The sequence below is a fragment of the Gigantopelta aegis genome, chromosome 10, assembly GCF_016097555.1.
Source record: "Gigantopelta aegis isolate Gae_Host chromosome 10, Gae_host_genome, whole genome shotgun sequence".
Taxonomy (NCBI): Eukaryota; Metazoa; Mollusca; class Gastropoda; order Neomphalida; family Peltospiridae; genus Gigantopelta; species Gigantopelta aegis.
Window position 1 is genome coordinate 74,757,272 of NC_054708.1, and position 25,711 is coordinate 74,782,982.

The 25,711-nt window shown below is 38.7% G+C and overlaps 1 protein-coding gene across 1 annotated transcript in view; it reads right to left on the bottom strand.

Annotated features, from left to right (window-relative positions):
* Positions 1 to 678: 678 nt before the first annotated feature.
* LOC121384384 (paired box protein Pax-6-like) overlaps positions 679 to 25,711 on the bottom strand; it is a 27,074-nt gene continuing 2,041 nt past the window's right edge. Inside the window, exons 2-6 of the mRNA XM_041514766.1 lie at positions 25,055 to 25,215; positions 12,201 to 12,356; positions 10,987 to 11,238; positions 2,648 to 2,820; positions 679 to 1,100 (exon numbers count right to left, since the gene is read on the bottom strand). Of these exons, the coding sequence (XP_041370700.1) occupies positions 789 to 1,100; positions 2,648 to 2,820; positions 10,987 to 11,238; positions 12,201 to 12,356; positions 25,055 to 25,214 (1,053 nt within the window). The 5' untranslated portion in view covers position 25,215 and the 3' untranslated portion in view covers positions 679 to 788. The remainder of the gene's footprint in view (positions 1,101 to 2,647; positions 2,821 to 10,986; positions 11,239 to 12,200; positions 12,357 to 25,054; positions 25,216 to 25,711) is intronic.

Sequence of the window (25,711 nt, forward strand, 5' to 3'; positions counted from 1 at the left end):
CTTACAAGATCACCTTAAGGGTACTTATCACTAAAGGTGATCTTAGGGCTAAAATCGCTTCGTGGTTTGTCCTTTTCAGAATATAATAATACCCTCAGGGCAGCCAACGATGCATAAAACATCCATGGGCCTACTGATATTAATTAATAAAGGTGCTAAAACCACTAGTGCTAAAACATAAACATAGAGCTTAAATAAATGCTTATATAGAATGGATTCGGCGCGTGCGTGCGGTCCGACTGTTGAGTCTAATGTGTCTACGGTTTGCGTTTATTAGGGCACATTATACACCAACTGCGGTCCGACTGATGTGTCTACGGTTTGCGTTTATTAGGGCACATTATACACCAACTGCGGTCCGACTGATGTGTCTACGGTTTGCGTTTATTAGGGCACATTATACACCAACTGCGTTCTGGCTATCCGCATATGTTTTTCAAACGCGCGCACGACACGCATCCAGTCTATTTGCACTCAATATGCAACTAATGTTTGATTGTTGTTGTTTGGGTTGTTTTTTTGTTTGTTTTTGTTTTCATTTTTTTAGCTGCACCGCACGAACGCCACCGCATCTAGTCTATATGAGTCTTAATGGTGGTCTGTGGCCTCGTACTGACAATTAATGATACATTATTTCCAACTCAAGTATAGCAAACATAATATTTATTTATGTGCGCATATATATACATAATAAATAAATAAATAAAATAATATACATCAGTAAGTAAATACTGTAGAACAATAAAATAATATTAAATAGGTAAAATAAATAATACAATGTTCTGCATTTATTTGTCAACGGGGTGGAATGCCGAATTTTCACTTCCTATTGCAACACTGCTACTGGTCCGCCGCAATGATGAATGCGAAACTAACGATAACGGCTCTGTAAGGTGTAATGACGGATGGGAGAGCAGTGGTTGCTGGGGCACGTTCGAATGGGATGACGACCTCTGGGCAAGAAGGTCATACGGGTGACGAGCAGGGTCACACGAAGGGAAAGGTAAGTTCGGGTAGCGGAACAGGAAGGGATTCGACGTTTGCAGAATCTTCAGTCGCTGGTGGCGCCTCCATTTGGCTCGTCTGTTGGAAAACCACACCTGGAAGAAACAAAACGTTAAAGTAACCGATCCTAGCTTTTAATCACTACAACATATTTTCTCTGTGTTTGACATCCTATAGCCGATGATAAAATAAATCAATGTGCTTTAATTGTGTCGTTAAAATACAAACAAAAACAAACACCCCCCCCCCCCCCCCCCCAAAAAAAAAAAAAAGCTCACAAAAACAAACTAACAAAAAAACTATTAGAGTCATTTTATATAGTTGAAATTATGTTTTATTGCTATTATATCCGGTTTCTGGTCATCCCCGTGTGTCTAATGTCACAAAATGCATTTTTCATATTTAAGAAACGAACGTTCCTCGGAATTGAAGGTTATGGAGATATTAAGGATATTTCCCCGTTTGAACATCTCACTCTTGTTTCACTCTATTTCAACTATCCAACAGTGTTCATTTTAAGTGGTTGGATCTAGGGTCTTCAACGTTAAATGTTATTTTGTTCAACGACAACACCAGCGTGCATTGATTTATTATTAATCATTGACTAATGGAAGTCAAACATTTAATAATTCTGACACATTATCTTCCAAAAGAAACCAGCTGCATTTGCCCATTAGTGGCAAGGGATCTTTTATATGCACTTTCCCACAGACGGGGCAGGACGTAGCCCAGTGGTAAAGCGTCCGCTTGAAGCGCGGTCGGTCTGGGATCGATCCCCGTCGGTGGGCCCATTGGGTTATTTCTCGACCCAGCCAGTGCACCACGAATGGTACATCAAAGGCCGTGGTATGTGTTATCCTGTCTGTGGGATGGCGCATATGAAAGATCCCTTGCTGCTAATCGAAAAAGAGTAGCCCATGAAGTGGCGACAGTGGGTTTCCTCTTTCAATATCTGTGTGGTACTTAACCATATGTCCGACGCCATATAACCGTAAATAAAATGTGTTGAATGCGTCGTTAAATAAAACACTTCCTTCCTTTCCCACAGACATGATGGCAGAAACAAGACAAATAATTGGCTGCGTTAATATTCATTATCGGTGAGGAAAGAAAATAAATTTGTAATTCGCCATACATTTTACTTTATAAAACTGGTTAAAAAACCCTAGAACGACACAACCGATATCAACAAAGGCCTACATTAACAAAAACACCAAAAACAAAATCCTCATAACTTAACATTAAAATAAGATGAAAGGGCGAAAGCACAAGAGTATGAAGCAACTGTCCCCATCCTCTTCAGTGCTGGAGAAAATCTTCAAATTCGAGCGATATAGATATTCGGGCAAAATAAGATGACCTGAAACCTTTTCACCGTGCATTTCATTCATTCTACCCACTCTATTAGTTATAATCCATGTAAAAATATGCAATGATTCGTCTACAGCTATACATAGCTGTTTGACAGTAATGCTAATGTGAATGAATGTTGTTATACAGATTCGAGCATTTTCTTTTAATTCAGGCAAAAATCAGCCTCCTCACCTAGTAAATGGGAGTTCGTACGCCTATGGGAAAACGCCAATCAAATTGTTATTCTGTACTCGTGAAAAACATAAAAGCCTTTAAGTCCTCGTTTTACCTGGACTCTCGCCTCTGACAGATTAGTTTTGGTGGCGAGGTGTTCACGAGTTGTCACCCCTGGATAGTGGGTCTTCTGAAATTCCTTCTCCAACACATCTAGCTGGTCTTGACTGAAAGTCGTTCTGTTGCGGCGCAACTTCTGGGAACTTTCGGGACTGTCCTCGTCAGCGTCTACATAACATAACATAACATAACATAAGTGACATAATGAGCGACACAAAAGAAAATAATAACATTTAAAGAAGTCGGATAACATTTTTTAAAATAATGACAAATCGATTAAGGCGTTTAGTTTATAATTTAAAAACATCACGTTATTTAAAGTCACTAGCCCATAATACATGTTTCTCTCAGTATACTTAATAATTACTTGTATGTATTAAATAATATAAGTCAATAGAACCTTTATTTATTTATTATTATTATTTTAATTATTATTATTTACTAAATCAGTCTCCACCATAATCCTGTACATATCCTGTATATTTTTATTATTTTGTTGTACATTGTATTATGCTCATGACCGCAGTTATACGTCTCGTTCTATCCTTAATATTCATAGTTTTTTTTATCACATTGTTTCATCTATTGTCATATATCTTCTTTTTCTCCCCTTAAATTGCTACAGGTAAAACACATACAAATGTATATGCAGTTGTCTTTGGTTGTACTCCAATTAAGATTGCTTTGTTAGGAATTTTTTTACAGATGTTTGAACAAAGTTTTGATCCAAATTCTTTGCATTACAATTAGGAATTTCATTTATTCTATTGGGAAAACTTGTAAAAATAAGCACATATATTTCCTGTACTATACTTACTTCAATATCTTGATTCACAATTTTGACATGTGCTACACATTACGGACAGATTTGCGCTTGATGTTCCCATGTGTTATATCCCCTTCTCTGCCTGTGCATACTGTTTTCATATGTGGCTATATTGTATCAATGGCAGTTGATTGCAGTCTGTACAGGCAGAGAATAGGGCAGTTTGCTGGGGGCTAGCGCGTGGGTGTTAAATGTTGCATGGGTAGATACGATAAACTACTGATAATTTCGACTTATAATCTTGGCTTGTTTGGCTTTGAAGTTTCGAATAGTGTTAGTTCTTTTCTGTTGTGGTGATGTACACCAAATCCGGGACCAGATGACAGTCAACTTTCTATTGTACATTTAAACGTTTGCAGTATCCGAGAGAAAATGGATCTCATTTACGCTGACCTAAACAATTATGATATAATTTGTATTTCTAAAACATGGTTGCATCAAGGGATTTCTAATAATGACATTCTACTTCCTGGATACGTAAAGATAGGTTGACTAGAGGCGGTGGCGTCGCCATGTATGTAAAAGAAATATAATTTGTAAGCATATGCCAGATTTGGAACGGAACAATCTTGAAGCTGTATGGGTAACAATCAGAGTTAAAAATCAAAACGTACTTGTTGGTTGTTTTTATAGATCCGATTATAGTATGGCATATTGGGAACTAATTTCAGACTCTATAGCAGCTGCTAACGATAATATGATGAAAACCATTATTGTAGGTGACTTTAATGAAGATGTATTACGTCCACTTCCAGGGAACCACGACTGGCATATCAAAGGCCGTGGTATGTACTATCGTGTCTGTGGGATGGTGCATATAAAAGATCCCTTACTGCTAATCGAAAAAGAGTAGCCCATGAAGTGGCGACAGCGGGTTTCCTCTTTCAATATCTGTGTGGTACTTAACCATATGTCCGACGCCATATAACCGTAAATAAAATGTGTTGAATGCGTCGTTAAATAAAACACTTCCTTCCTTTCCCACAGACATGATGGCAGAAACAAGACAAATAATTGGCTGCGTTAATATTCATTATCGGTGAGGAAAGAAAATACATTTGTAATTCGCCATACATTTTACTTTATAAAACTGGTTAAAAAACCCTAGAACGACACAACCGATATCAACAAAGGCCTACATTAACAAAAACACCAAAAACAAAATCCTCATAACTTAACATTAAAATAAGATGAAAGGGCGAAAGCACAAGAGTATGAGGCAACTGTCCCCTTCCTCTTCAGTGCTGGAGAAAATCTTCAAATTCGAGCGATATAGATATTCGGGCAAAATAAGATGACCTGACACCTTTTCACCGTGCATTTCATTCATTCTACCCACTCTATTAGTTGTAATCCATGTAAAAATATGCAATGATTCGTCTACAACTATACATAGCTGTTTGACAGTAATGCTAATGTGAACGAATGTTGTTATACAGATTCGAGCATTTTCTTTTAATTCAGGCAAAAATTAGCCGTGGGGGCGCCGTGGTAGGGTGCTCTTTGGGTGCGTTAGGGCGTTGGCGGTTTGGGCCGGTAGGGATGCCTGGTAGGAGGCCTCCCCCCGGAACGCCCCCCCCACCCCCCCCCCGTGGAAATCCGGACTAACCGGAATGGGCCACCCGCTTGTTGGAGCGCCGGACCGACTGGGGCGCGAGGCTCCCCCCTTTGCGAATCCTTGATCCTCTAGGGCCTAAGTTGATTTAATTAATTTAAATTAAACTAATTTATTAGATTATTTGTATAATATCTTTATTTTTGAACAGCCCGATTGAAAAATAATTTTACTATGCACCTACTAATTTATCTACTCAAAAGAATTTAAGGATCAAAAATTTATAACCAAATAAGTTTCAGAGTGTATTAGATTGATGATGTAAACTACACCAATTTTTTTATTTATTATTCCATATTTACAAAAACCCACAAATAAACGTCACTGTATACAAGAAAGTCACATGACATGCTGTCAAAGTTGAAGGTTGTCAAACATGAATTTTACACATTAGAACATTCGTTTAATAGTGTGTGAATCCACCCCTGGCGCGAATACACTCGACACATCGTTGCCTCATGCTGTTGATCAGACGTCTGAAGAACTCTTGGGGAATGGCCTGCCACTCTGCCATAAGAAGTTGACCCAGATCATGAAGGTTGGCCGGAGGGGCATGGTTTTCCCGAATTCTCCTGCCTAATTCGTCCCAGGCGGTCTCTATTGGGGCCAAGTCAGGCGAATATGCTGGCCAATCCATCCTGGCGATACCTTGTTGTCTGAGAAAGTCCGTTACCACCCTGGCGCGGTGGGGTCTGGCATTGTCATCCTGCAGAACTGCCCCGCCGCCAATCTGCTGAAGGCCTGGGAGAACCAACGGCCGGATAATCTCATTCAGATAGCGGATTCCATTCAGATTGCCATCCACCACATAGAGGGGGGGTCCTGTGGTGGATAGAGATGCCGCCCCACACCATGACGCTGCCACCACCGAACCGGTGACGTTGTCTAACGTTAACGTCAGCGAAGCGCTCCCCAGGACATCTGTAGACACGAACCCGACCGTCGTTGAACTTTAGACTAAACCTGGACTCATCAGTGAACATCACTCGACTCCACTGAACACGTTGCCACCGCAGATGAAGCGTGCACCAGTGACGTCTGGCCCGTTCTGTGACGTGGTAGGAGTGGTGGTCGAACAGCCTGGGGATGGCAGCGTAGATTATTGGCTCTCAGACGATTGCGTATGGTTTGATCAGACACTCGAGTTCCAGTCGCAGTCCACAGATTGTCACGTAATCGGCGTGCAGTGGTTGTGCGTTGACGTAGAGCCATATTAGTGATGTAGCGGTCCTCTCTATTTGTAGTGCTTCGGGGTCTTCCCGAACGTGGACGATTTCGAACAGAATTCGTTGCTTGGTACCGTTGCCACAGTCGGCCAACGACACTCTGACTGACACCAAGTCTCAGAGCAACATTTCTTTGCGTATTGCCATCCTGAAGCCAAGCAATAGCCCTTCCTCGATCTTCGATAGTCAGTTGAAGTCGTTCCATTATCGAATTTGGAGTGTGCACCGTACACGAACGCAAGCTCCAATTATACGGAAATTCAGCATTGGGAACATGGAATACACGTGCAAAGCGTGCAAATGAAGCGCTTTGTGAAAAAGCAAGTTATGGGCACTTAGCAGACCTTTCGCTTTCGCCCTAATTTACGTGCAAATGTGAGCATGTTTTCGCCATTAGAACTAGTCGACAGTGTCAATGACAGTGGATTTTAATTCATTTATGGGTTGCTTAGACCCACTTTCGTCAAAATGGAACAATACCATGCGTGACATTATGGTCTAGCTAATATAATTGACATTCAGAAAATAATGTCGAAAATATCGTCTGACCCTTAAATTCTTTTGAGTAGTATATATTAAAAGCATAGCATGATATAGTTTAATTGGTGCGACTATTATTAATCCAAAATATAAGGTATAAGGTAATGGTAGCTCCCGGATTGTTTTCTTTTTTCTTTTTTTAAGTGGTCATACCACATTTCTAAATTATCCCCTACATTTCCTCCTTCCACCCCCCCCCCCCCCCCCCCCCCGCCCCGGAGGTGGTCACTGGCGAAGTCAGAGGCTAGATCCGGGGCGGGCGTGCCTGAACCCTTGTGGATAGGGGCACGTAAATAGAGTTGCCCGTTGCCCCGTTAAGACTTAGAATGACTCGATCAACATGTTATAATAGAGTAATCTATGATTATAGAGTAATCTATGATTATAATAATGCTATAATTTTGAAGCTTTAAAAAACAGTTTAAAAAAGTATGATTGGGAGGATTTATTCATTAGCAAAGATGTAAACGTTATAGCAGAACTGATTACTTCGGTTATAAATAAGCGTTGTAAGGAATTTATTCCCCAAAAGAATATTACAGTTCGAAGAAACGATGCTTCTTGGATGAACGGTAATATTAGGAAGTTAATGCGAAAACGAGATAGATTACATAAAAAGGCTAAACGTAGCAATAAGCCGCGGGAATGGGAGTTGTTTAGAGAGGGACGTAATAAAGTTATTGCAAGTATCAGCAAAGCAAAATCTTAACATAATAATAAATTAGATAGCATCCTGAATAAAGAACATGGAAATAAAACTTGGTGGCGTGTCCTGAAGCAATATCTAAAGCAAACAAAATCAAATTCCAAACTTTCCGCCAATTGAAAAGGACGGAACTGTATTTGATAAAGAGATATAGATATTGTAAATGTAATTAATACGGGTTTTCTTGATCAAGCTATCGTTGATGAGCCAGGGAAAGACCTGCGTTCGATTTTTATGATATAAATCAATTGAATACAATTACAATAACCGGGGACGTCAACAAAGCGAGCTGGGTAGACAAGATAATTAACAGAAATTGGTACACACACACACACACACACACACACACACACACATATATATATATATATATATATATATATATATATATATATATATAAACCATTGACTAAATTGTTAATTTGTCCTTGTACTACTCAACATAACAGTCGCTTATAGTTCCAATTTATAAGAAAGGAAACATTCATTTATGCAATAATTATAGACCAGTGGCTCTCCCAAGTTGTTTGTCAAAAGTATTTGAAAAGTGTATATTTAAACATGTCTCAAATGTTTTACTGGATAATAATGCAATATCTCACTTGCAATCTGGATTTAGATCAGATGATTCAACAGTTTACCAGTTGACTGATTTTTATAACTTTATTTCCAAATCTATGGACGATGGGAAAGAGGTTAAAGCAATATTTTGTGGTATTAGTAAGGCCTTCGACCGTGTTTGGCATAAAGGGTTCCTATTTAAATTGCAGTCAAAAGGAATCACAGGAAAGGTTATTAATTGGTTTAGTAGTGATTTAGAAGGTAGAACTCAGTGTACTGCTATTTATAAGATCACTTCAGAATTTAAACTTGTTGAGGCCGGGGTACCTCAGGGATCAGTATTGGGGCCTCTTTTATTCTTGATATATATTGACGATATAGTCGATAACATTACTTGCAATATTAAACTATCTGCAGACGATACTTCCCTTTATACAGTTTTAGAAGATTGTCAGTCTATTTGTCGTACAATTAATATGGATCTTCGTAAAATATCAGACTGGGCAGATAAATGGCAAATTACGTTCTCTCCAAAGAAAACTGAATCAATTACTTTCTCTCGAAAACATCGGGTTATCTCGAAACAGATCTCTTCTTAAAAGATGGTAAGATTAAAAATGTTTAAAATCATAAGCACTTGGGTCTTACGTTTCAGAGTAATGGTCAATGGCATTGTCACATTGAACAACTATCTGAAAATATCAGTCCCATGATAAATTGTCTTCGAAGTCTAAAATACCGTTTGAGTAGGAAAACACTTGAAATGCTATACAAAACATTTAATTTACCTATATTTGATTATTGTGATTACATATGAGACAACTTCCCTAAAGTTCAGGAAAATTTATTGGAAAACCTTCATTTGGATGCCCTTCGAACTATCTTTGTGGTGCAGTTATGTATACTAGTCATGACAGAAGATACGAGACTGGATTTATGTCTTTGTCCCAACGCCGTGAATTCCATAAAATGTGTATTCTTTACAAAATGGTAAAAGGTCTAACTCTCAACTATCTATCATCGTTGATACCACCAAAAGTATCTAACAATTTAAATTACACTCTTCGTAACGCTGGCGAATTCCAAACTGTATATAGCAAAACAAAATTCTATAAAAGTTCTTTTCTATCATTTGGAATTCGTATCTGGAATAATCTCGGAACTGACACTACAAATATTGAATCGTTGTCAGCTACTAAAAAGAAATCCGTCCGATATTAAATTTACCAGATAAGCAATTTCTTGAATTTGGAACATGTTCAAATCAAATAGTTGACTGTAGACTTCGCCTAGAATGTAGCGATCTAAATGATCATAGGTTCAAAAGATATATCAGTGACAATCCGTCATGCAGTTGTGGTTATCCGTTTGAAAATACACTTCATTTTCTGTTTACATGTCCTTTGTATAATAATATTCACCTTACAAAGTTTTATTACAACAGTGGTTTTGACCTCAAAACAGTATTATTTTGTAGAAATAACTATCATCCGGAAATAAATTTAAGAATAGTGGAATCAATTCATGAATTTATAACTGCTTCAAACCGTTTTGATTTCAATTAATGCACTAAGTAATACTTTATAACCATCGTCACCTGCGTGCTGGTCTATAGTAGCTGGGTGTCCACACAACTACTTGCTTGTACTAGTATATGACTTAAATTCATGAATTTTCCAAAGGTACTGTGTGGACACGAAACATATGGAAGGCCAAATGCAACATTTGTTATAATTATTAACAATACCCAAACATATCAATGTTTCCAAACATAATGTTTGTTATATAAGTATTAGGTAATAGTAATGGATAATTATTGACCATGTATTATCTTATCTAAAATGTATGATTTAGATTTTATATTTTGTTTACGACTCTTAAAGGCATATAGGGATTGTCACATGACTATAGAAATAACCCACATTTTTTTCCATCTCAGTAGTAATCAAGGTTACTTTTATTTATAGCCCTTGGTAGACCTGGGGTTGCGAACAGATTTGTAAACTTGCCCGTAGGAATATGCCTTTAAGATTTGGTCTGCCATCTTGTGTAAACCTGAATTACATCTTCAAATTGCAGGGAGAGGCCTTGATACAGGTATTTTGCCTGTTGGCCAGTCAATCTCCAGCCAGTATTATAATTGGGAATAAATATTGTTTAAACCACGTTGTATTATGCTGATAAGTTGTAAAAACGTAAAGCAATAAAGAACATGAACTTGAAGCCAAGCTTGTGAAGAACATATCTTTTCAATTTCGTATCCAATACATTTTGAGCTGCTACTAGACTATAAACACTAGGACGACCAAAACTTAAGTGTAATGAAAGAAGCAGAAAGAGTTGTAATAGCCAAATATTTTACACTGCCTAATCAATAGATTCAGTGTCTTTAATCAGCTATAAGTTTTCTATAATAAGATGGCTGTGACAACTTTTAATGTTTCAAATCGAGCAAAAAGAAGTCCACAACTGCATATCAGTGTTCTTTGATTAGCAATAATTGGCCTTTTATAATCACTGCCATAAACAGGACACCCCAACCACTAGATAGCAGACGAGTTCTGCCTATGACGTATACTTTATCCACGCAAATCATAATCAGCGCCAGCTCCGTTAATAAGTTTTAATTGTAAAAGAAGTTTTGATTTTCTTTCCAAAACCTGGCTTTTGGGGGATATGAAAGAAATGAATTCCGCGCTTGTTAGATACTATTTATGTTACAACTCGGTTTTATTTTTGGGTGTGTGGGGTGTGGGTGTAAACCATTTGAAAAAACTCTTTATAAGATAAATAGTATTTAACGTTCCCTCGTGCAATATACTATTTTGTGTTTAAAGTATGTAAAATACTAGTGCATTACCATCTTCTTCTAAACTGTTATCCAAGGTGGGTTCCGCCTTACTGGATTCGTACAAACTTGGAGTCTTCAACAAAGGGAGAGCACGCTGGATTGTAGGTGGCACTAATGCCTGTGTCCACATTGGCTGGTACAGAGGATGTAACATCTGTGACGCCATTTGGGCATATTCTGAAGCGGCCCTTTCGGCTGCACGATTTCGCAATATTCTGTTAATGGAGCTGACGCTAGGTAGATTGGATTGATCACAAATACCTGTTAAAAGTAAAAGCCGATAACAGTACAAAACTCATGTTCCGGATTAATGTTAAAGCGAACAAAGCCCTAACATATCCTCCCTATCATTTAAAGGCATATTGTCACAAAGTATTACCTGAACAAAAATTAATTTGATTTGTCCCTAAATGTACTTTATTCAACCATCTTTATAACCACCATACTCCATTTATTAATGACATTTTGTAAAAATAATTAAATTATGGCAATGGTCCATAAATCAAAAACTAAAATTGCCGAGAGGGATGACATGTATTTTACTCTATCATGGTTCAGTTAAGGTGATGCGATAGCTAGATTTGGTTTCCAACAATTAATGTGAGTTTTATTTATTATCAATTTTTCGAGAAATATGATCCTTAAATCCGTGACAGTATGCCTTTAACGTTTTGTTGCTAAACACAGGCACAACGACAGCTTTAACAATTCAGTGTATTTTCAAAACTGACATGCAAGTCTCATCGCCATTTTAATACAGAATCAACGTCTATTAATCTTTAGAGCATCGATATGGCGAAAACGTAATTTGTTTGTGATATATATTACATATGACAGGTATAGAATAAAAAAAAAAAAATGGCGAGTCATATTAAGATTAAAGTTGATTATCTATTCAAAATACTTTTATTAAAATTAAACCCAATAATGCTGCTATAACATGGATGAGATGGGCAGCAATGTATTAATTGGATATTCAACCTGAAGGGCCAATGCATTATTTTCAGAGTTTGGGAAAGACCGCTAACCCCCACTCTCGCTTCCGACACCAATGCTCAGTGTTGCTGAACGCTGCCCAGGGTTTTACAGTTGTTTTAAAACAACTTTATTCACTGGAACAGCATTTATTTTCACTGATTTAAAAAAAACACCCTAGTATTATCACAAATTAAAGAAAACTACGGAATGGATCATCTTAATAACTAATTTACCAACGTCCGTACCGTCACTCTGTAACTTGTCTCTGATTTCCCAAGCAAACATCGTTGGGTTATTCCTCTTGAGTTCCTCGATTTTTGTGACGACAGATGGCGTTGCGACCTTTGGCTTACTTCCGCCGATGCTGCTGGATCGGAAAGCAAGCGGGTCACAAATCCGACCTGAAGACACGAGAACAATAGTTATGATAATGCGCATGCGAAAGTGAAGAAAAGGTTGTGTACTGTCATCATAACATCATGTTGTAACCAAATTAATGCTTATATGGGGGCGGTAAAAGTCAGTGGTAAAAGCGCTCGCTGGATGCGCGGCCGGTTTGGGATCGATCCGGATCGGTGGGCCCATTGGGCTATTTTTCCTTTCAGCCAGTGCACCACAACTTTGTATATCAAAGGCCGTGGTATGTGCTATCATGTCTGTGGGATGGTGCATATAAAATATCCCTTGCTACTAATGAAAAAATGTTTCCTCTCTAATTAAGACTATGTGTCAAAATTACCAAATGTTTGACATCCAATTCCCGATGATTAATAAATCAATGTGCTCTAGTGGTGTCATTAAACAAAACAAACTTAAATTTTTTGTATGTTCCATTACTAAAATTGTGATGATATTGATAATGATGTTGATGATGATGACGATGACGACGACGACCACGTTGATAATGATTTATTTTTGCAAAGGTTGAGTTTCATGGGCTGAGATAGCTGATTTGTGCGCCCTGAACAGCGTGCTTGAAACTTAATTTAAAATACCATAAACACGAAAATAAATAATCACCATCATCATTAACATATAAGAAACACTTTTATTTTAAAATAAATAGACATTTTAGATGGTAAATTCTATAAGAATTGTTTTGTGTTGGTTGTATTTTCATGCTTATGTAGAGAAAAATAGATATTGTGAATAGGTATCAAGGGTAAACTTGTCGAATGTTTCTGCCATTGTAACACATCTATGACTAAAAGAGGTTTTTAAAAGACTAGCTTTACATATTAAATATATTTCTCTGTTTAGAACATCACTGTCTGTATATTCAGTGTGTTTCTGATCGTCCTAATGTCTGTAGTAAATCAAACTGGATTTTACAAAAAAATTATAAATTAAGAAATATAATGAAGTTTGAGCTACAACACACATTAGGAAGAAGGAAGGAAATGTTTTATTTAACGACGCACTCAACATATTTTATTTACGGTTATATGACGTCAGACATATGGTTACGGACCACACAGATATTGAAGGAGGAAACCCGCTGTCGCCACTTCATGGGCTACTCTTTTTCGATTAGCAGCAAGGGATCTTTTATATGCACCATTCCACAGACATGATAGCACATACCACGGCCTTTGATATACCAGTCGTGGTGCACTGGCTAGAACGAGAAATAGCCCAATGGGCCCACCGAAGGGGATCGATCCCATACCGACCGCGCATCGAGCGAACTCTGTACCACTGGACTACGTCCCGCCCTGTCTGTGGACGACAAGAAACACATTGTATATACATTGTATTTAACATGTAAAAGTTTGTTTGTTTTAATGTCTCTTTTGTTTAACGACACCACTAGTGCACATTGATTTATTAATCATCGGCTATTGGATGTCAAATATTTGATAATTTTGATAAAGTCTGATGGTCGATAACATGTTAACAATGGCAGCAAACTCAAAAATATCCCTTTAAATCAAATTGGGATTACCAGAATGGCGAACAACAAACACCCTGAATATATTCTAAACAAGAAAATGTGTTTAAAATGCAATTTTACTCGTTTAAAAGGTTCTGTCAGTCGAGTTCGTAACAGTCCCCTTTAAATCAAAATTCGATTACCAGGATAACGAAAACATTGTAAGTATAGACTAATATTCTAAAAAAGAAAATGTATGTATAAAAGGACATACTTTGAATCAGAATATAAACCATATACTAGAAATTATTAGTGTTTCGTACCTGTTTCACGTTTCTTAACGAAAGGGCGGGGTTTTTTTTGCATTTAAATATTGAAACATTTTTCAAAATGGCTAATCAAAGCAACTCAAAAGCTACAATTAGTACTATTCTCGGCGGCTCCTTTGAAAATACAAATATTGTTTAAGTTCATTAATGCGGTACGCAAAAGGACGTGGTATGTACTGCTCTGTCTCTGTGCATATAAAAAATCCCTGGCTACTTTATCGATAAAATAGTTTAGGTCACGGCTTCCTCTGTCTGTCGTCCAAAGGTCTAAATAACCATATGTTAGATACCAAATAGCCGTAGTTTAAAATGTACTGAAAGCAAACACAAAACAAACACACAAACACACAAACAAAAGTAACAAACCAAAACAAACACAACACCCCCTCTCTCAAAACAACACAAAACAAACCAACAAACGGCAGTATTGTTATTTGTGTCTTTGATGTGCGGAATAAAATATATATTCAATCCATAACCAATTTGCATTATAACAAAACAGTGACAATAATATCAAACAATTGTTGAGAAACATGTACGTTAAAGGGACATTCCTGAGTTTGCTGCAACTTTTAAGATGTTATCGACTAACAGAGACTTTTTAACGATTGTAATTACATATAAAAAATATTTTACTGCATAAAATATTAGTGACTGTGTATTAAATGTGTTTTTGATCGTTCTAATATACTAGGTTAAATTTCATTTTATTTCCTAAAATATTGTTTTTTCGTACGTACGAAATTATTTGAAGACAAAATCCAGTTTGGGCTTCTTACAAATATTAAGACGATCAGAAACACATTGAATATACAGACACTGATATTATAAACCAGAAAATACATTTAATATGTAAGTTTAATTGTAGAAATATGTTATTAGTGGGAAACATCTTATAATGCAGCAAACTCACGAATGTCCCTTTAAGAAACGCAGGGCAGAGAAAAAAAAGACAAACAATAAGGAAAGCCGTTGATTATATATTATGAAAGGAAAAACCAGCTGTGGTTGGGTGCGAGGGGTTGGATTTTTTAATGTGGGGGGAACGACAAAGCACACACTGAAATTGTAATATTGTGCGCTTGTTAATATGTATCTGGGAAACTAATGACCTTTTAGGTGTCGCTAATAAATATGTCATGAATTGTAGTTTATGACAAAATCAAAAGCCGAAAAGAAAGAAGTATTAAAATTATAATTACGCTCGTTGAAAATGGGTTTCTTTTAATATAGAATGCTTTTAAGCAACAAAATGTAGCAAAACGTGTTTCAAACTAAATAAATTATAACATAATAATAATAATAATAATAATATGTGGAACGCGCAAAAGCAGACTTTTTTTTTAATTGGTTTCCATTAAAATGTGCGTGACACCCCACAACCCCGTGTGCAGAGATGGGCAACTCGATACTGTGTTTACACAGGAACTCAAGTACAGTTCAATAATGTTATCTTCGTCCATTGAATCTGATCGCCAGATTTAACACCTGTTAGGAACCACTGTGATTATTCATCACAACATTACCCCCAATCCCAACAGGTGCGAGCACGCGCCTCCGTGTTGACATTAAAGCGAGAGTCGCGTGTCTCTTCCACCAGGCGGCGCTGTGAAATTTACATATTCATTCGTTCCAGCGTAAAACCGAAGGCAGATTTTGTTTGCGTGGCTCGAAATGTTACGAAATATGCATATGATTAGCGTTATGTGTTGATGAAGGGCCTGGGTGTAATAAAATTCTGTTCTGTTCTGTTCTGTTCTGGAGCAGCATTTAGTTTGTGACTCGCTCGCTCACTCACTGACTCAATCAATCACTCACTCAACCAATCACCCACTGACTCACTCACTAGTGCACCACGACTGGTATATCAAAGGCCGTGCGGTATGTTATTCTGTCTGTGGGATTGTACATATAAATTAACCCTTGCTGCTAATCGAAGAAGTAACCCATAGAATGGCTGAAGCGGATTTATTCTCTCAATATCTGTGGTACTTAACCATATGTCGGACGCTATATAAATAAAACGTGTTTAAGCTTAGTCCTACTGTAAATATGTTCATGTTCTGAAGCTCGTGATTGACAACTAGCATACACCACCCGCTAACGACACATTATTATTATTATTATTATTATTATTATTATTATTATTTTTTTTTTTAATTATTATTATTATTATTATTATTATTTTTTTTTTTTCTCACTAAGACAGAATCGAAGTCGCAGTAACCCAATTGGCTAATTAACCAGCCAATCAACATCGTTAGATAATCAACCAAGATAGGACACCACTAATTATCGCCTATTTTTTTGCAGCACTCTCATTGGTCCAATCCAGCCAATCACGGATCAAGAACCCCACTACACCTAACTGTAAATAAACTGCACAAATTTGTCTTTGCACCCGCACCATGGTTTAAGGTAAGTCAACTAGGGTTCCAGAAGCAAAGACATGCAGGAAAACCGATACCCAACTATCCAGATAGCCTGAAGACAAACCAAGTAAGCCTACTAAAATCCTATATTTAGGGGGCGGGAATCAAAATTCTTCAAACTAAGTACCTAGATCGGTGCATATATGTATACAATTGCTACTTGCCACCGTTAGTTTCGTTTTATTGCATTGGTAATAAAGTTAAGTATGCCCAAGTACTAGGCTTTTAAACCAATACTTACACTATAAGGGTTTAACCCTTCAAATTAGATAGCTAGGCTAGTTTAACTCGCCCTCCGTCATTGTAGTCAATGCTATACAAGGACGGAGGGGGATGGGTGGTCATGAATGACCGTTGAACTCACTAGAATAGGGACTTAAGACAATAGGTACAACCGTAACACAAAACTAGGATTCACACACAGACTACACGCTCACTGCATCAGTACACAGGGTGCATTGACTAATGATAACAATGCACCCGCCCCCATTTAATGGTCCAGCACGTACTCTAATAAGGAACCGGACAAAAGAATACCGTTCCGAGTACACAAATGCAATGCACCCGGGAGAAGCTGAACAAAAGAATATCGGCCTCCCCCACCCAAACCCCCAATACTTGCTGCTGGTAATAACTTGGTACTTGGTGATGCCTCGACCAGAAGCGGTCAGGCCATTTATAAGGGCCCTATGGGCAACCTAGGGAGACACCACAGCATCGTAAAGGTCTAAAATTAACGAGCGACTCTCGATTCACTAATATCAAAACCTATATTAGCTCGGCCATTTACCTTTCGACCGACCGTTCAAAATTGCGCCAAATTCCCTCAATCAAAATTGCGCACCCTTTTCTCTTTGGCATTTAACTGCTCCATTCAAATTCCATAGCACCACCACCACCCCCACCCACCTGCTACCGATTTGATCGGGCTGCTGATGCTCCCTTGCACCTGCCAGTGCAGGCGGTCCCTCCTCTCCCCTCCCCCCACCTTTCCTATCATGGACGGAGGAGCCGGCCAAGGCCGGCTTTTGTGCCCACGACAGGCGTGCGCTACAAGAGCTTGTTCTGAATGTGCACGTAAAACCCTATGACATGACATGACATAAGCTTAGTCCGTCGTTAAATAAATCATTCCATTTTTTTTCTTTCATGCACTATGAACATCACGGCTCTGGGGTGTCGTTATAATCCACTTCAATTCAAATAAACTCACCAGGTTAATGTTTTTTTGTTGTTTTTATAAAAATCAATAAACATAGGTTTTCCTCTTGATAGTATTCAATTTATTTTTCCTTAGATGTATTTCAACACTTAAAGGAACCTCCTGAGTTTGCTGTCATTGTACCATGATTCCGGGTAACAGATATATAATAATTTTTAATGATTATAATTGCAAACCATTTAATTTTCTTGCTTAGAATATATCAGTGTCTGTGTACAAACAACTATGTTAATAATCATTGCATGAATTAATCGAAAAGTTTTAACATTTTAAATTTAATGCTGTTCATACATGTGTACTTCCCTTTGACGCCCTATAGCCGATGTGTGTGTTTTAAAGCTGGGGTGTCGTTAAACTTTTTTTCATTCATTAATTCCATAGGTTTTTGGGGGCGGGACATAGCCCAGTGGCAAAGTGTTCGCTTGATGCGCGGTGGGTCTGGGATCGATCTCCGTCGGTAGGCCCATTGGGCTATTTCACGCTCCAGCCAGAGCACCACGACTGGTATATTAAAGGCCGTGGTATGTGATATCCTTTCTATGGTATGGTGCATATAAAAGATCCCTTGCTGCATTAGGGAAAATGTAGCGGGTTTCCTCTATTGACTACGTGTCAGAATTATCAAATGTTTGATATCCGTTAGCTGCTAATCGAAAAGTGCACCACGACTGGTATACCAAAGGCCGTGATATGTGCGTTCCTGTCTGTGGGAAAGTGCATATAAGAGATCCCTTATTGCATTAGGACAAATGTAGCGGGTTTCCTCTAATGACTACGTGTCAGAATTACCAAAAGTTTGACATCCATTAGCCGATCTCGCTCCAACCACTGCACCACGACTGGTACATCAAAAGACATGGTATGTGCTATGGGATGGTGCATATAAAAGATCCCTTGCTGCTAATCGAAAAGAGTAGCCCATGAAGTGGCGACAGCGGGTTTCCTCCTTCAATATCTGTGTGGTACTTAACCATATGTCCGACGCCATATAACCATAAAGAAAGAAGTGTTTTATTTAACGACGCACTCAACACATTTTATTTACGGTTATATGGCGTCAGACATATGGTGAAGGACCACACAGATTTTGAGAGGAAACCCGCTGTCGCCACTACATGGGCTACTCTTCCGATTGGCAGCAAGGGATCTTTTATTTGCGCTTCCCACAGGCAGGATAGCACAAACCATGGCCTTTGTTGAACCAGTTATGGATCACTGGTCGGTGCAAGTGGTTTACACCTACCCATTGAGCCTTGCGGAGCACTCACTCAGGGTTTGGAGTCGGTATCTGGATTAAAAATCCCATGCCTCGACTGGGATCCGAACCCAGTACCTACCAGCCTGTAGACCGATGGCCTGCCACGACGCCACCGAGGCCGGTCCCATATAACCATAAATGAAATGTGTTGTGTGCGTCGTTAACTAAAACATTTCATTCCTTCCAAAGGTTTTAATATTTTAACCTTAATGTTCAACGCTGTGAAATAACGCTTTGGGCTTTAGGTTCACACTAATTAAACATATGACTCTGAATTTACTAAACCGTGAATATATATGTAACAGATATTAAAAAAATAATGCACGGAACATCGAGAGCTTACTCGGAATAAATAAGAACACAGCTGGTTGCTTATTTTTTATAAGAGTTAATTAAATGTCTAACGGGCGCCGGAAAAAGGATTCCACCGTTTTCTGCTTACATCAAACAAATTAATTTCGTTTTAGGCTTTCGTACATTAACTTTATAAATAAAAATAAATAATTATTACTCGGTATTATTGTTTAAAATGATCCCTGTGGCAACTGAATGTGGGAAGGCGATAGAGATAAAACAGAGCAAATTAATGTGAAGCACGCTTGTCTTGATTCATTTTCATTTCAACTTATTTTCGTGCTTATATCCAATTATGGTTCAAGCACGCTGTCCTGGGCAGACACACACACACATCAGCTATCTAGGCTGGCTGTCCAGGGCAGTGGGTTAGTTGTTAGTTGGTTAGTGGTTAGTCTTGAGCACACGTTATGACCTTTGTCAGCTTGTGTCCGGGCTGGAAAAACGTATGGTGGGAGAGAGAGAGAGAGAGAGAGAGAGAGAGAGAGAGAGAGAGAGAGAGAGAGAGAGAGGGATATATAAACTGAACTCCTTTAGAAACGCACCACCTAGTTATCTTACGTATATTGTAAACTTTACAATTTTTGGTAATGATGTTAATTTAAACTTAATATAGTGTAAACATGTTTTAAAATGCGCCCAACACAACACTGAGACTTTGCGTCAACTCATAAGCGTATGAGACGTGGGGGGGGGGGGGGGGGGGGGGACTGTCCTCCTTCCCCATGTCCTGGTTTGGCAGTAATGCTAATATGAATAAACATTGTAAACCAGACTCGGGCACTTTTGTATAATTCGGGCAAAAATCAGTCTGCCACCCCCCCCCCCCCCCCCCCCCACACACACACCTACAAAAATGTGAGCCCATACACACGTGAATATAAAAATCATGAAAATCATATTTGCCAGCTGTACTCAAGGAGAGCACAATAGTTTAAATGTTTGTGAAGCAATATGCCATGAAAGAGCCTTTGAACACTGTGGTGATTTTCTCTCTAAACATTCGTAAAATAGAGTAAATGATGCCGCGATTGTCAGAAAACCCACGCAATCAAGCAATAGGATTTCTACAAGGTGGAATTTCCATTCGAGCTGTTGCCAGACAATTCAATTGTCACCACTCCACAACAATAAAGCTATATGGAAGGTTCAGGCAAACAGGATCAACTCGTGATCGTCAACGTCCTGGGCAACCACGAGTTACGACCCCAGTGCAAGATGGATAAATCCAGGTCCTTCATTAGCGTGATCGATTCCGTCCAGCTACCCAGACAGCTGCAGCTACACATGGTCTACGGGATCCAGTGTGTGCATCCACCATAAGGTGCCATTTAGCAGCAGCAGGACTTCATATACGACGACCTTATGTTGGTCCTATCCTGACCAATCATCATCGTCAGCAGCGACTGGAATGGGCTCAACAACATCAAACTTGACGAAGACCTGATCGGAGTGAGGTCCTATTCATTGATGAAAGTCGCTTTTATCTGTATCACACTGATGGTCGTCATCGTGTGTGGAGACATCGCAGAGAATGTTATGCGGATTGTTGTTTGCGCCACTTCGATGGGGTGGCGGAAGTGTAATGGTTTGGGGTGCCTTCACTTTTGATCACAGGACCTCCCTGCACATTTGCAGGGGACGGATGAATGCGATAAACTACAGAAATTAAGTTTTACAGCCTATCGTTATGTCCATGTTCCAAGCACATCCTCACATGCATGTCTTTTAGAAAGATAATGCTCGTCCTCATATGGCACGTGTGAGCATGCAGTTCCTAGCTGCAAACAACATCAACGCCATGCCATGTCCTGTCCCCCCCCCCCCCCCCGGATATTGGCACCTATTGAACACGTCTGGAACGAGCTGGGACGGCGTATTTATCTGAGACCACAAATCCAGAACCTCGAGGCGGCCATTGTGCAGAAATGGAACCAACTGCCACAAGTCTTCTTCCAGAACTTGGTTAAATCAACGATTCGTCGACGCACAGAGTGTATTACATCCAATGGAGGACACACACTACTGATATTCATTTGACAATCGCATGTTCAACCATACATTTGTGGTTTTGACCCCTATGATGTTCAATCCGGTATCACGGAATAAAAACTCATTTCTGTCCATATAAGATTGTGTTGATGACAGTGTTGACCATTGAACAAAGTTCACAGGAACACATTTTTTTTTCAGTGACACGAATTTAATAAATAAGTTCTTTTTATGTGATTAACAGTGTGGTGCGTTTCTAAAGGGGTTCAATATATATTTACACACAAACACACACAAACGCACACACACACACACACACATATAGAGAGAGAGAGAGAGAGAGAGAGAGAGAGAGAGAGAGAGGAGAGAGAGAGAGAGAGAGAGAGGGGGGGGGGGGGGGAGGGGGGATTGTGCGCTTAATGTGTTAAATGAACAGGTTAGGATGGGAACCAGTCAGATCGTCAGTCCGGTGTTGTAGCTCAATGGTGGAGCTCTCGCCTAAGGTGCAAAAAGGTTGCATGAATACATTATACACTGATAATAACAGTTTGAGATGCGACAAAGTCAGACACTTGAATGGTCCGTTTATTACACATAGGCGTCGATGTCAGACACGTCACAACAATAGCGAACACGTTACGGTGTCGCGCTCTACTGATTGGCGTAAGTTTTAGTGCCTCCCCCGTGCGAGTAATGTCGCGCTCCGGTGACCAGCACGCGTTTTAGCCGCTCACCATGGCGGGTAATGTGGACACGGTGATTTTTCCAATGGCCTGAAAACGTGTGGGGCTCACAGATGTGTTTCACGAAATGGTCACTACACACTAGGACAACAATAATTGCCATATTTCATACAGTGGTTATGTATTAAACGGTGTGTGAATAAAGTGACACGAAACAAAGCCAACGTGCCGCCATGAAGCCATTTATTGAAGATAATGTGTACTTTTATGTTTATTTGTCACCGATAAATGCTGTCAGGTAGAGTTGTTGACGCGTGTGTAACTAATAATAAATTCCACAGGCATGGATTTGGGGGTGGTGGGTTGTTGTGGGTGGGGGGGGGGGGGGGGGGGGGGGTGCGAGGTGTTCACCCCACCCCCGAATTACAAAATGCCTAAAAAAAGGCAGTGTTTGTCAGAGGAATATAATAAGTGTATTTATTGTTAGTATAGGGTCAATCTGATTGAAATCAGCTATTAACCAGTGGAGCTAATTGTAATCAGAGTGGTATGGGGGTATGCAATATCTTGGTCGGCTTGATGTTTTAGAGGAAGACTGCCATAGTGTAATGTCTCACTCTGTTAAAGGGACACACCCTAGGTTTTAAACACAACGGCGTTTTTTTAATTTATTTACTATTAGAGCCGTTTTTGGTATTTGAAATAATATATTACTAATATTTTATTGTTTATATTAACAATTTCCGTACATCCGAAGTATTTCTTATCATCTAATACCTCGAAATGCATATTTTCCATATTTTTAAAAACACATGTACTTCTCAGAAGTAACGGCTATGGAAACGAGTTCTAGTCTATATTGTAAGGGATATTTGACTCTATTAACCATTATCCATTTTCACGGCTTCAAACTAGTGTCTGCCACTTTAGTGTACTTGTGAATTCTATGGGTGCTTTCTTTGAATGTAGCGTCTCATCCCTGAAAACAGTAGGTTCCCTTTCTGAACATTATGCCCCTCCCTGGAAAAAACACTGATGTAGGAAGCAGAGAGGGGGTGGCAAGGGGAGGGGGGGGGGGGGGACACGTGCACCCCACTTTGTAGCAGCAGCGATGTTTTTCATATTTATTTATATACATGTATTTATACGTATGTGTGAGCGTGTGTGTGTACCCCCACTTTTTGGCACCTTTCTACCTTTACGTAAATTATATAGAGAATACTAATGGGAGGAGGAGAAGACGAAAGAGGTGGAGTAGGAGAAGAAGAAGAAAAGAAGGAAGAGGTGAAGAAGAAAGAGGAGGAGGCGAAGAAGAAGAAGAGAAAAGGAAAGGAAGAGGAGAAGAAGAAAAAGGAGAAGGAGGAGAAGAAGAAGAAGGAAAAGGAGGAGGATAGAAAGAAGAAGAAGAAAAAGGAGAAGGAGAAGAAGAAAAAAGGAAGAGGAGGAGAAGAAGAAAAAGGAAGAAGAGGAGAAGAAGAAAAAAGGAGGATGAGGAGAAGAAAAAAAAGGAGGGGCAGAAGAAAAAAGGAGGAGGAGGAGAAAAAACAAGGAGGTGGAGGAAGAGAAGAAAAAAAAAGGAAGAGGATATGAAGAAGAAGAAAAAGGAGGAGGAAGAGAAGAAGAAGAAAAAGGAGGAGGAAGAGAAGAAGAGAAAAAAGGAAGAGGATAAGGAGAAGAAGAAAAAGGAGGAGAAGAAGAAGAAAAAAGGAAGAGAAGGAGAAGAAGAAAAAGGAAGAGGAGGAGGAGAAGAAATTGGAGGAAGAGGAGGAGGAGAAGAAGAACAAGAAAAATGAAGAGGAGGAGGAGAAGATGAAAAAGGAGGAGGAAGAGAAGAAAAAGGAAGAGGAGAAGAAGAAGAAAAATGAGGAGGAGAAAAAGAATAAGAAGAAAAATAAAAGAAGAGGAGGAGGAGATGAAAAAGGAGGAGACGAAGAAGAAAAAGGAAGAGGATAAGGAAAAGAAGAAAAAGGAAGAGAAGGAGGAGAAGAAGAAGAAAAAGGAGGAGGAAGAGAAGAAGAAGAAAAAGGAGGAGGAAGAGAAGAAGAGAAAAAAGGAAGAGGATAAGGAGAAGAAGAAAAAGGAGGAGAAGAAGAAGAAAAAAGGAAGAGAAGGAGAAGAAGAAAAAGGAAGAGGAGGAGGAGGAGGAGGAGAAGAAATTGGAGGAAGAGAAGGAGGAGAAGAAGAACAAGAAAAAGGAAGAGGAGGAGGAGAAGATGAAAAAGGAGGAGGAAGAGAAGAAAAAGGAAGAGGAGAAGAAGAAGAAAAATGAGGAGGAGAAAAAGAATAAGAAGAAAAATAAAAGAAGAGGAGGAGGAGATGAAAAAGGAGGAGACGAAGAAGAAAAAGGAAGAGGATAAGGAGAAGAAGAAAAAGGAAGAGAAGGAGGAGAAGAAGAAGAAAAAGGAGGAGGAGGAGGAGAAAAAGAAAAAGGAGGATGAGAAAGAATGAAGAGAAGGAGGAAAAGAAGAAAAAGGAGAAGGAGAAAGAAGCAGAAAAGGAGGAGGAGGAGAAGAAGAAAGAGGAGGAGAAGAAGAAAAAGGAAGAGAAGGAGGAAAAGAAGAAAAAGGAGAAGCAGAAAAGGAGAAGGAGGAGGAGGAGAAAAAGGAAAAGGAAAAGGAGGAGAAGAAATAGGAGGAGAATACGAAATACACAGTTGTCGCCTGATCCAGTCTCCATATTACCCTTAACAATTAGAATATTTTTCAGCCAAATTAATTATAGACAAAACCATATATAGTATGTGTGGTTTTTGTTGTTGTTGTTTTTGTTGTTCTTCTTTTCTTTTCTTTTCTTTTTATTTCACAAGTGTATTTTCTGCCGGATACGTCGATGCCGTTGGCACTATTGTAACAGAGCCCGATGCTTTTAAATATGAAAGCCGTGTAGTAATATCGAATTTCATTTTATCATGAAAGTAACGTTGGAAAATACCAGAGTGATAAATTACAACACTTACTCCAAATCTTGTGGAAATAATCTTGTGACAGCAAAACTTGTCTTGGATCCACCGGTGCGTGTGGTAACAGGTGCGGTATACCCGCCACTGGCGGGGGTAGTGGTGGTGGTGCTGGGAGAGTGTGTGTTCGTGCAATTAACGAAGCCCTGCTTGAGTCCATGCTATTACAAAAACAAAACAAAAAAGCAATATTTACTCGTTTAAAACTCTCTTAAACATGTTTTGAATCAACTCGTAAAAGAAATGGTCTCTATTTAATTAACAGTATTTGAATTTATTTTATATTATAAAATTATTATATAAATAATAACAGTGTTCCAGATATTATTGTATTTAAATATTATATATTACGTTAATAATAATAATAATAATAATAATAATAATAATAATAATAATGATGATGATAATATATTTAAAAAATAGTAGTAGTAGTAGTAGTAAATTAAATTAAATTAATTAACTTAACAATTCTTTGATTAAAATGTATCTCGTGTAAGACCCCCCCCCAAAAAAAAAAAAACCCAACAAAAAACAACAACAAAAAACCCAACAAAAACAAAACAAAACCCCACAAATAGGCCCCATATTTAATAACAAATAAATAAACAAATAAGAAAAACAAAAACAAAAAGACCCCGCACCCCAGAAAACCCCCCA